The 13,636-nt window shown below is 32.9% G+C and overlaps 1 protein-coding gene across 1 annotated transcript in view; it reads left to right on the top strand.

The window, feature by feature from the left end:
• Positions 1-13,636, top strand: part of LOC106129439 (GTPase-activating Rap/Ran-GAP domain-like protein 3) — a 68,418-nt gene that overhangs the window by 33,454 nt on the left and 21,328 nt on the right. Inside the window, exons 3-4 of the mRNA XM_013327998.2 lie at positions 6,448-6,540; positions 8,344-8,425. Of these exons, the coding sequence (XP_013183452.2) occupies positions 6,448-6,540; positions 8,344-8,425 (175 nt within the window). The remainder of the gene's footprint in view (positions 1-6,447; positions 6,541-8,343; positions 8,426-13,636) is intronic.

Below are 13,636 nucleotides of genomic sequence, written 5' to 3'. Positions count from 1 at the left end.
AAAGGGAACAAGTCAAGATTTGAGATTTGAATAGGTATGTAGGTATATTACAATCCGAGAAAGACTTACTTTATAAATAAGCATCATATATTATGTTTGTCAATATGGCTAAATTGCTTGCGACAGAACTCAAAATAAATAAAAAAAATCTTGCCTCATTTTCGGAGACATATTACTATTAAAACAACATATCTTGTGTTTTCCAAATAAACGATCGTCGCAATAAACTTGCACGTTATTTATTAAGAAGGCCTAAATAAATAGACTCCAGATCATGGTCTGTAAACGAAAACATGACCACACGTGCCTACTTACTGTTGTCTGGAAGTTCGAACTGTCTAAATTCTAGACAATATTTCGTTATAAACGTCGATGTTTGGGAAAATAAATTTTAAAGTAAATTATAATATAAATTACTATTTTAAAAGAGGACACTGACGGATTCACTGATATATTTCAATAATTATCATTAAAAAGTAACAATATATAAATTCTATCTATTGGCTTTCGGTGAAATTTTGCAGTAGTAGTATTAAAACTTCTTAAATTTTAATTAAAAAATATACATTAGTACATTTAGGCTAGGTTTGAGAATAACCACGGAGAAGCATTGTTATAAATGTTGTATATTTTTTCGCATCTTAAAACCAACAAATCTTGGGAATATAGGTAGATACCATCATACTCATAATGAGTACATTATCAATGAATATATTAACATTATCAACACTGAATATGCTAATGCCGTCGAAACAGTTTTCATGAAATAATAACAAGCTCTCGTTCGATCTCGTTATAAATTCGCCGAGTTTCACCAAGTTCACACAGTATACAAATCACGCCGAATCTAGCTTAATTTATTTGGCATGTGCCTATCTTGATGATATAACCAACAATTAGCATAAGTACCTCTAGATGATATAACAATTAGCAAAATAAAACATGCCTAATCTAACCTAATTAGCCTACCTTCATGTAAAATATTACTTTGAATCTGTCTTAAGAAATTGAAAAGTTAGATAATTTTCTTTTTCGGTTTTACAGTCCAATAGAAATTGCTTTCAGGGCCTTTCCTATCCTATTCCTTAATACTATTGACTAAGCCAATTGCATTCATAGTCAGTAAAAAAATATTCCCGCGTATTTTATCCTGATTTATTTTTATGATTTTAATTATAATAATAGTCACAGGTAATCTTGGAAATAATTTGTTTAGTGATTTTAAATGAGAAAGACATTTCAGGCTCTAACCTAAAGGAAGGTAACAGAATGCTTTGGAAAACACGTTAATTGGCACCGATCTGACTTGTACTTTGCACATGCATGCTGCAATCGCACTACCAACTTAAAGTTTTTCTGTTTGCTCAGCTGGTTGACTGGTAGAGAATGCCAAACGGCTTTAAGTCCGCCTGTTGTGCAATAAAGTTTTAAATAAATTAATAAATACATCTATATAAAGAAACTTTTCATGTAATCGAAACAGAAATGATTTGAAATTCCAATTCCGTCAACCCAACTTACATCAACCATATCCAGTCATGTATTGGCCTGTAGGTGACCGGTCGTGTGATAAATATGTATGACCACCGAATGTATACGAAATCAAATCCTTTAGATATTCGCTTGACGAAATGTCAGTGCGTGGGTGTCTAGTTTTGTTTTGGGTGCCTTGAGAAGTCGTATCCTAATTACAGTAATAATTACATTTGTTATTTAATAATTACTATTAACTACTGTTTATGATGTTTTTAAAGCTATAAGCAGAGTCTGCAGAAACATATTTATCGTTGTAGAAGACAGAGCCTGAAAATAAAGATAACTAACAGATAGATATTATAAAAAGTACCTCAAGCAAAAAAGTTAATGTATATTTATTGTTGGGCAAAGCTGTGTAGGCCCAAGGCCTGGCCGGAGCCCGTTTGTCACGGTTTCGAGCAGCGTTGCACAGACCAGACGTGACACGTTATACTTACGATACATAAATTACGATACACTGTTTCATACAAAATATATGTAACGTTTCAAATCCGTGCCTCGTCGTCGTTACGTACACGGCTCGCTCCTAATAAGGATCATGACTTATTGGCACTAGTTTACGACGACTAATGAGCAGTGACGTCAGGGTCGGGGTGCGGATAGCCCACGTGGCAATGGTTTGCATATACGGGCCAAGGTAAGCCACTAAACTTGCAAGCATAGTAGTAAAGATCTGCTGGTGTATCATGTGTAGATAGTTATGACCAGACAACAGAAAAATCAGAAGCGCAATAACCTCTGTAATATACTGAACACTTAGCTGATTTGATTGTATTCCTTGATAGCCTACTCGTATAATCCAGTTAATATAAAGTTGTTATTAAGAAACGTTAATGGGAAGATTATAGATATTATCCGGTAACTTATAATAGAGTTGATTACTTACACGAAATTATAACTACCCACTTGATATTACAGTATTATCAAATTACCTGGATAAGGAAATACGCTAAAATACCCGCCCTAATTAATAAACTTATCAAATTTAAATCATTTTAGCGACGCATTTCTTAATATTTAATTTAAACATGATTCCAATACTGCTAGCAACTGCGCAAATCTTACTTTTCTAACTGTCACATGATGGATGGTGTTGCATACAGCATTCTTCTAAAATAAACTGCTTGGAAGACCAGAGTTGTATTGTTGTATGCCAAGTCGACACATTTTTAATACCAAAACTCTATTTGAACAGCCTTGTGCACTATAGTCGTCGTACGGATAGTTGGTGGAAGCCTGAACGCACATAGGTTCGCCGTATAAAATCGTCTACAACATTCCTCATACATAAACTTGTGCCATTAAAGAACTTTGACAGCTTTGGGTTACTTTTCCCACGCTGAGAGCATGCACCAAGCCTTAGTCAAAATTAATCAACATGCCCTTTACTTACACGTCTATCAATGCCAGAGTAAATTTTCATGAATAATTTATAATTAGTTAAGAAATTAGGCGCATTCTCACACATCGCTAGCTCTGAGCAACAATCTGGCAGCTCGCAGTAATGGCGGTAATAAGTCTGGCTAATCCGCACCTTCATTAAAGCAGCTTAGTCCTCAATGTGCCGTAATTCAACATAATGAAGGCCGCATCTTTATGAAAGATCACGCATTTTTTGGTGTAGTTAATTCTTGGTAAATTTTCCTGGTAATTTTTTTATATAGGTAGGTATTATTACTCTTTATCATGCAAGATAAAAGTGGATTTTTCAATTTTACGTACAAACTGAAAATTATTTAAATTATGCTAACTTACTTATGTGTAAAAAGTTGGTACACATTCATACTTTTTCGCTCAACCAGTTTGAAGATACGCGCTCTATACACAACATGCCTTTTATTATAATACAAGCATATGAGAAGATGACAAATTTCATTTCTGGGGGTACGCTGTCACAGCTGATTGCACAATTTCTCATGCGATGGTGTAATATAAGACTCAAGACAAGAATATATATCGAAATATGTACATGTTTGTAATATTTATTGCACCACTTTGCTGTATATATACTACCTACCTGTGTACTTGCAATTTTCTTATAGTTAAACGCACTTTTACCTTCTTTGTCCGCGTGATAAGGATTGTTCTTCTCCGTACTCCAATATACGTACGCAAAATTTTAGGTAGATCATACATAGGTAGTGGTTTTGACGCAAAAGACGGACATATTCACATTTTTAAAATGAGTATACGGAAGTAGGGTATATTTATGCTTAGATATTAGATTATAAGTGGTTTTCTGTAAGTTTCGTGAAATAACTTCATGATATATGATGACATTATGATGTAAGGTAGGATAGGATTTTGGAAATTATTACGAGAGCAAGTATCAAATATTTAATTACTTTTTGAAACAGAACCAGAATCTCTAAATCCTTTCATTACTCAAACAAAAATAAACCGTCAACATTGATATTTAAAGGAAAAATACTTTGAAGATCAGGATTCACGAAGCCCACAAAGTTGTAATTTCTCTTGTTTCAAGGCGAATGACTTCGATTGGGAAACCAAGACGGAGACTCCAATATATTCAAATTCCAGGCACATTTGCTATTGGCAAAGTTTCGAATTTATTCTGAATGGTGTTTTTCCTTTCAGTTTCTTCGAATAAATTTGTTGAAAGTTGCTAAATTTAATTCTTTATTAGCAGAGGTCAATGTTCCTTTAATATTCCCTTTTTCACAAACTTTTATGAAAAGCCAACGAAGATTTGTTAAAATGTTTAGGTAGATGTGAGGTATGCATAGAATAAAAAATTTTCAGGTAGCTTTATACTAGAGAACCCTGGGTCCGCTATCTGAGGAACAGTAGACTAGATCAGTAATTATTTTTTATAACGACATTAAAGTACAAACATACATAAAATAACCACTCTTTCCGAAGGGATAGGCAGACTATCTTGACACATCCATCCCTCCACTGCCCATGACCCCCGCATACTTCTATCGCTAAATCCACATCCATAAATCTCTTCATGCAAGCTCGTCGGTTTAAAATAATAAAAGCAAACCAGTAAAAATCCTCAATAATTAATAGTGTTTGTTCTCATTAAAAATATTTATTCGCTCAATAAAGTCTAACTTAATGTTATTAACATGTCTGACGCTTACGTAGCAATTTTTCTAAACTGCTAATTTGTAAATACTCGCAACAGAGCGAAATGCATACAGCGTTTCGCTCGTGATACGAGTATGTTCAGTTTATTTATCTCATACTTCGTACGTAAGCTTAACGGAGCAAAGTTTATTTAAACGAGTTTGAAATGATTTAAATTATGTTTCCTCGCTTCGGAGTATAGAAGACATATGCTATTTTTAAAATACTTTTAATTTCTATGCTAATTGTATTTTAATCTTTCAGATTTTGGAAATCAAAGCACGTTTTAAAAAAGTTGTAATTGTTTATCTATTGATTAATCCAGCCTAACGCCCATCATATTAAGAACTTATCCATTGATTTTGTCTTTTAATCGCTTGCTTCAATTACTTCGGCCACAGTACCGACAGAGAGACGTTATTCCACTCCATAAATTCACGCAGCCCATTTACAATTTTAACGTTATACCTTTGAATTTGCAATTGTAAAGTTCTTAAACGCATGCCTATAAGAATAAATCCTATTATTTTGCGAACTGTACTCATTTATAATGAGATGAACTACACATACAGTCCTTCTTGTGAGCATTGCATTCCAATGTTTTCAACATTTTGCGGCTTCATTGTTTGGTTTAATTAGTTTCTTTGAGTTAAAGCAGCACAATAATTTAACGAAGTATATCACGGTTTACGAAATTCATCTTTAAATTTAAGAAAAGTGACCGACGTATACTTTGTATTCTTCGTTATAATAAAAATATAATAGAGAGGCACACACAATTTTCATTAAAATTCGGAAAAGTTTCTGAAGCAATATGTATGGTTTATTTTCTCCTCGGATATTTCAAGCGAGAGCGAAGCCCCGGTAAATAATCTAGTTTATTATAATCAAACCAAGCAAGAAGTTACCGTTTTTCTTTAAAATATGTCACAATAACTGTTTCTTTCGTACCAACAATAAGTTTAATTTCGCATTGTAAATTCTTGGAAATATTGTAGCGTGAAATGACAAAATGTACAAGGAAATGTCAAAGTGTAATTTCGAAAAACAAGGCGAATATTACTGACTACTCTGCCATTTATTATAATGTCGAAGTGTTTTCCAATTTGTAAATTAAATTAAGAAAACTTAATTTCTGTTTTCTGATTGAAGAATAACAAGATGAAAAACAATTAACACCATACGGGATTAAGCGATACCTTCACCCTTTCTTCCAAAAGTAGATGGATATGTTCTCAATATCATTAAGTAATCTCAATACGAGTATACCTTTTAAAATACATAAAAAGAGGACTCTGATCGAATGACACATCAACACACAGCCTAAATCGTGCGTAAAAGTTGCCATGTAGATTCCTTATATGGTCTAGGGATGTACTAAGGAAGAATATCTCAAAATTCCCGTGGGAATGGAAATCAGTAGTATTTTTCGTCGTAAGACCACTACAAAATAATAAACTTCAAATCGCAATCAAATATTCATAAGAACTTAGAGATATCCGATAAGTAGGGATTCCCAAAAGGGAAGCTAATGCAAATTACTGTAGACAATTGGAATTAATGGACGAAGTGTTGCTTTATTTTAAACTCTATAACGAAATAATAATGAAAGTTGTTTTTGGTGTATGACCGCAGTAAAGGAAAACAGAAAAGAGTCGGTGGTCGAACGGTTAAAAAAGTTTACAATACCTTTACGAAACAAATCTAATTTCATTCAGTATCTACTTACATCTTGCGTTACCGGGAAATACAGGACCCCAAAACACAAAGGCCGCTGTAATGAGGTATTTACATGTAAATATGGTTTTGTTACAGTTGTCTAGCAGCGAGGCAGCCGGCGGGCCCGTGGACGCGGTGGCGCGCCGGTACAGGCTCGAGAACGGGAATTCCCTTGGGGAAAAGGATGAGGTGAGAAAATTCATCATATGCATACATATTGACGTCTTTATGCCTTACGATGTAGACAGAGCCAACAGACTAAAAGGCCACGTTCAGCTGCAATACAGACAGAAAAATATTAAAACAATGCCTCTGAAACACATTTATTTTTTAATTTTATTTAACTTATTTAATCTGTTAACACATGGGTAAGTAAATGTAATTCGCTAAGGTTGTCATTGGTTATATGCGTTCCTATTACCAACTATCTAATAAATCATTTTACTTTGAGATGAGACGAGGTTTATAGTTGTTTTCTGAACTTTAATATTCTGAAAACGCAAGCACAGTCTCAAAAATATATGAAACAGATTCATTTCGATTTAGGATCCCAACAGTAATTCAATATCATTTTCAGATAGTATCAGAAAGAATTTATTACAGTCATCCCGAGGGTATCGGTTTACCCTTTTGATATTTGCATGTTTTTATGACTGTGCCTAACGAAATAAGTCTAACATCAAGGTTTATAGGTAATTGGAGAAAAAAAGGTTATTGTTCTCCAAAATATTTTGTAATTTTGTTCCTAAATTGGATAATTTTGCATCCAATTTACGCAGACGCGCTCTTGTAATCTTCCATATATAAAATCGACCTATAAAAATAAACATTTTAATAATGAACTATAAAATACCCTCATTATTGACAAAACCTATCTTTTCAGGTTAGATAAACAGATCCCAAGTACAACACACAAATCTTAAATTAATTCAGTTTAGTGCCTTGTGTCCCTTTAGCCATTGTTTTGACCCTAAAAGAAATCCCTCCTCGGTTCCCTGCAGATAAAGGACGTTGTTTTCCAAACCAACGAATGCGCTCAATTTCGTGAAATTATCTCCACTTGGAAATTCAAATCGTATTTCGTAGGAAGTATTTACTTGTCCTCTTTGATACTTTTGCCAAAAATAAAATACGTAACAGTCAAGTGGAATTTATTCTTTCAAGTAATCTCTGATCTTTGTATGAATCTTACTAACAAGGATAGATCAAAGCGAAAGGTACTCGACACCCGTGCTCAGCGAAGAAATTTAAAAGTACGGTGCACTTTTTGGAAATCAACAAAACTTCTGACGCTTTTGCTGCTGATGCTTCATTCTTTTGAAGTATCATATGAAAGAAGTTCAAGTATTACGACATTGCGGCTGGCGGCTCGTCTGAAAAAAGCATTTAATTTTTTTTACTATGGAATCTACGAAGATTGTGCTAGCCAAAGAAAACGCTTGTACCTCGTATGAAACTTGAAGTAAAATGACTATTTAGGTAATTATACGAACAAAACATTTCAATAAAAATATTCACCGTATTTATTAGATACTCATTGCTTTATACAGTTTTACATTCTTATTTGTAAACAGCTCATTAATTAAACCGTTTTAATTCAGCTAACTTTCATAGCATTTCATTTGAAGACAATTAATTCGTATAGGTAAATGTATTGTCTTGTATATGTTTAAACAATGATTTTTGCCCGCGACTATTAATTTTCTAACTTCATATATAGAATAAACGAAACATTATTAGTTAGCAATTGTCTGCACTAAACTGACTGAGCCTCAGACAAAGTTAGAACGAAGCAATTACGAAATAATCCCTAGACGAATGTTGGTACTACCGCAACACCAATACACCCACGGAGTAGAAAAGATAATTCTCAATTAGATCCATTGCTAAAAGTAGACTGAAATAACATTTATTTTTGTCATTTCTTCTACTTATGTATCTATCTTAGATAGTTTGTTAGTCAAAAATACGTAAATGTGATATATTTTTCAGTTGTTCGGGCCACCGAGCGCTCCCGTACTTGAAAATCCCGAATTCCAAACGAGGTGGTACTTCAAATATTTCCTGGGTAAAAGTAAGTACCTAATTGTTTACTCTATTTCTAAAATAAATAAATAGAACAAAGCTCACTTGTAGGATACAAAACTACGCTTTATTATTTAATATATATCCAGTTAATCATTAGAAAAAAATATAATACAAAGCTGCTTCAGACTGGCGGAAATCGCGAAACAATTCCCATTTCCCTTGCGTTTATGGTCCTCATAGCATTTTATTAGATCATTTTTCTCTTCGTAAGAAGCTCAAAGCACTTATATCTATTCTGAAAAGTATGTACTTAACTTTCAGAAAATAAAGTAGGTATTCATTTTAGACCTGATATATATTTGTCTTTGTTTTGCTCTATACATTATCGACGGAAAAAATATTTAGGTATCCTTTGTGAGAGAAATAGTTGGACTTAAAGATCAGTCAAACCTAAACGATTTCACAAATAAAACTTAATTGAATTGATTGATAAATTTATTCTCTTATTGCATATCATTGCTAAACCTGTTCACCACCGCTAATTCATAGCCAACTCATACCAGTTGCAAGCCATTAGATTATAAAATTCCTTTCCTGAATCAATAAGGATTCAACAGATTCGCATTTAATCAGCTGGTTCGCCAATTTCTGTGCAAACAAATTATTTCTCCTACATGTCATTCAAAATTATCATTCATCATGTATATTATCATACACTAGTTATCATACATTATGTTATGAACGTACATATATTTATTATTTAATATGTTACTCAATACTTTTAATATGTAGATTATTTTCATTTATTATTTTATTTTAAAATGTTATATATCTATCACTAATTGATCTTATATTTAACGACTCAAATTACAATCTCTTGGTCTAAAGGTTCGATTGGTTGAGAATGTTTCATGGCATTAAGTCCACCTACTGTACATTATTTTAGATGCATTAAAGTTTAAACAAATAAAATTAATATCATAATGTATCGTCTAGTACTCTCTCACTCTGCCAATTCATAACTCGCGTCTGTGAAGAAAACATACCACTTCCATGAAATCATGATAGAATAAACATAGCAAACAGAATGGGTAGAGACAAGATAGGGACGAGGAAGCCTTTCATGTAACATTTCCCAATAAATTCTAGAGGAGAAATTTATATTGAATTATATTTTATAGTTATACCAGGAATATCGGCTAGAATTTGAACGTTTGGTTGTATCATTAGGTTAAGGTTGAGAAATGTGTTAACTTGAAGTACTTGATGTATATTGCACATACGAACGTGTAGCGCACCTTAACTACATATATACTGAAGAGAAAAATTTATACGTGTGGATATGGGTATAAACTATTTTCTTCAAACCTTGTTACTAATTTATTACGGACTTAATATATGATTAAGAAACATAATATTATAATGGTTAAATTCTCAACATTTTTTTTGCTCGTATTCATTATAAGATATGAAAGAAGATCCTAATTTTCCATACATGAATATCCAATTTGCAGTTAGTTGAAAAGTTTTGATAGCTTTTGTTCAGTTGTTTGGAATAAAACTTGCACGAGAGAAAATCCAACAATTTTATTTTAGTCCATCCATTTCGGCATATGAGATGACAGACGAAAATGAAATACAATTTACAAAATACCGTTTTTTAACTGTTGGCAAAAATCTGGATTATTTTTACTAGCTTTGCAGCATCTTTGTATTTATGTATGACTAGCGACCCGCCCCGGCTTCGCACGGATGCACAGCCGATACTAAATATATCTCTATTAGTTTATAACTAAAGGACCGCCCGCAAAGCGGCTAAGTTTTGCTCACTTCGCAACGGGCTGTGCAGCAGAAATCGTAATATTTTAATTTCACCACAACTTCAAAACCAAACGTCCAATTTTAGTCATTCAAAGACCAAATATTATCTACATAAACTGTTCTTATTGATGAAATTATTTATTTTGATAAGGATTAATAGCATGAGTAAAAAAACGCGTTTAAATGTAGACCATAAAAATTCAAGATTTTTAAATAAAAATGTGGTTGTTGTGCCTCACTCGACATAGATAGGTATAGTGTGTCGCGGACTTTTTTGTAGATATTTATAAGAAACTTTTTGGTTGATTTTTTCAGTTTGTGTCCGAAAAATCCAAATATATTACGGAACCCTATTTTTTTCCAAAATAAAATATAGTATATGTTACTCGTGGATAATGTAGCTTTCGAATGGTGAAAGAATTTTTAAAATCGGTCCAGTAGTTTTTGAGCCTATTCATTACAACCAAACAAACAAACAAACAAAGTTTTCCTCTTTATAATATTAGTGTAGACTAGCACCTAACCACAGCTTAGCACATACATGGCCTTTAAACACCCGCAGATAATGTTTCCTTTTAACAGTAAAAGAATTTAAATAATAGTTTCAGTATTTAAGAAGGTTATAACCCTTAACAAACAATCAATCAAAGGTAAAAACTTTACAACTCTAAAGTATAAATAAAGTATAGATGATATTTTAGTTTGATTTACACTTTTGTTCGTTTTTTGTTTTGGAATATGAAACGCGTCTAACTTTAATTGGGCAATGGATATTAACTTATTTTTTTAATCAGTCTTTTAATACAAATATAACTACGAAATAACATACTATTTTTAATTTTGAATATATGAACAGACTTCACGTAAACCATATAGGGTTTATTTGGATTCTGGCGTGACGTAATAATGTTTATGTTGTATGTTTAACGGGCAACTGAGTAGAATCACATCTACTACTCTTTGAGTGCATGCCGTAAAATCTGATAGGTAGTTGGTGTCAGTTATGATGCCAGCTTTAATAACAACCAAATATTTGGATTTATTTATGCTCGACTTCGATCTAATTTGGAAACCACAAAAATGTATTTATGACACAGCATGCGTTGTCTGTTTGTCATAGAAGTGCAGGAAATGTGTATGCTTCATAAGTGGGTCGAGCCTTCATTCAATAAATATTAACACCTTTGGTCGACCTCATTAGGGGAACGCAGGTCACGAATTTGTGTTGTAGAATTTTATAACTCTGTTTTTTTACTATGCAGACTATATAGAATGTTTAACATTTTATATAAGGTACACATCAACAAAAAACAAGATGACATTAATTCAAAGCATTATTTAGCAAAACCTTGAAGATATCACGAGATATCTATTTTACTGATAACAAAATTAATGGTGACTAACACATCCATCAAAACTCGCAAACTCGCAAAACCATGGACAAAAAAAAATTCTCTAAATTTGACTTACAAATGCATACTTAGGTATATATGATTAAAGTAATTTGAAAAATATTAGAATAATACAGATACCATCAAAACAAACTTGCGTCGCAACATTGACCGTGAAATAAGAAATAATAAGCACTGAATTTAGTTAGAAATTATTTGAATAGTAATGAGATCTACAACAGAAACTAGTTTGCGTAAATGAATGAACTCTGTCCCAACAAGTTGAACAGCCTTCTGACTTTGGCCTCAATTCAGTAATATGAAGTTAATATTTAATTATTTTTATGTACCTTGTTTATTGATATAGATATTGTCATTTCATCATAATTTGCAGAAATTACATATTTGATTTGGTTTAGACATTAATGTCCGCTTCTTTTTTCCTTCCATACATCTCCACTCATCCAATGTCCTTTTAAGAGTAGTAGGAAGACTTAGAAATAGCATGCTCGTTCCAAGCTTCAGTGCAGGTTTAAGTCTACCATATACTTATGCTGTTCTGAGTTAAGTTATGGTCCCCTGCAAGATTGCGGAGATTAGATAGTCGCTTTGTTTACCTACATACCTGAGAATCCAACTCCAAGATAGTCACAGGTGAACCCCGAGCTCTTCATCTAAGGGGAAGACGAGACTGGGACTGCTTCAGAAGGTATGGTATGGTGATATAAAAACATCCGACAATTTTGTCCTTGGTCACCCTGCTGTTGTGCCACTTCCTGGATCTGGCTATGGTAATCCAACAAATTAACAATCCTTAATTTAAATTAAAGTTGCGCCGCATGAAATTTAAGAAAAGGAAAAGTAGGTAAATAAATTAAGAAATTCAATTTAACATAGTAAAGAAATTTGAGTGCGACACAAAAACAAATTTAAACATTTAAATTTATAACGGAAGATAATAAGTTTGAGATGATTTTCAAAATTTACAACAATATATCTCATTAAGTTGGTCTATTTCTAACTGTCATTTATGTTCCCAGCCCAGCTATACTCTTTTTTTCAAAGTAAATAAGACAATCGATTGACAACAATCACACAACCACTCGAATATTAAACTCTGTTCTCGAATGTTTTGGAACGGCGGAAATACACCTACGTCCTCACTTCTCTACACGGAGTGCGTCTTTTGAACATTATCCTGGATTAAGTGAGCCAGGTTTTAACACGAAGCGACGCCTATCTGACCTCCGCAATATTTGTCGGGAAACCTTACCCATATTGGATCATGCATGGTTACACATCCACTTGCCTGAATGTGTAGTTCTACTCACGATGTTTTCTTTTAACCATAAGAGCATCGGTTAGCACTTATACTAATGAACATAACTCAGGAAAGAATGATTGGGAAATGACCTAGGTCGTTCGTTGACACTAGTACCATGGTAGGTAGGATTTGAACTTGTGCCTCCATACCACAGAAAATCCACACGCATTATTGCGCATCCGTCATAATTCATACGAATTTTACTAAAATATAACTTGAAGTTTTTCTTTCTAATACTTTTGGGTAAAATTCAACCAAAAAAACGTTTAAATGGAAAAAAAATTTTAGACAGAGAGAGAAAACAAAACAAAATGTAATTTACACTTAAAAAGGTCCCCCTGAAGATCGGCTACTTCAATCGAAAGTGAGTTAACTCAGCATTGTTGTCAATAAAATAGAGACCTTTGGGAACTCCTTTGAGTTACATTTGTAGGCTGGAACATTCTACGTACGTACGTTAAATTAATGCAAATAGACTTGGAAACAAGAAGAGTTTAGCGGCCATCGTATTATATAGAGGCCTACGGGTATTTTTCATAATATTTACAACAATTTAGTGGCCTTGTTCCTATTTAATTTGAAGATCTTTTAAAAAGTATTTTGTATTTTAAAGTCTTGTACCAAAAAGTACCTTATTAATTATTGTAAATAAAGAAATTAATAGGATGTTATAAGTATTTGGAAGAAGGAATGTTGTTTTGGCACAATAAAAATCAAATTA

Source organism: Amyelois transitella, chromosome 4 (genome assembly GCF_032362555.1).
Source record: "Amyelois transitella isolate CPQ chromosome 4, ilAmyTran1.1, whole genome shotgun sequence".
NCBI classification, from domain to species: domain Eukaryota; kingdom Metazoa; phylum Arthropoda; class Insecta; order Lepidoptera; family Pyralidae; genus Amyelois; species Amyelois transitella.
The sequence above is the reverse complement of the archived record's forward strand: the minus strand, read 5'-3'. Positions and strand labels throughout refer to the sequence as shown.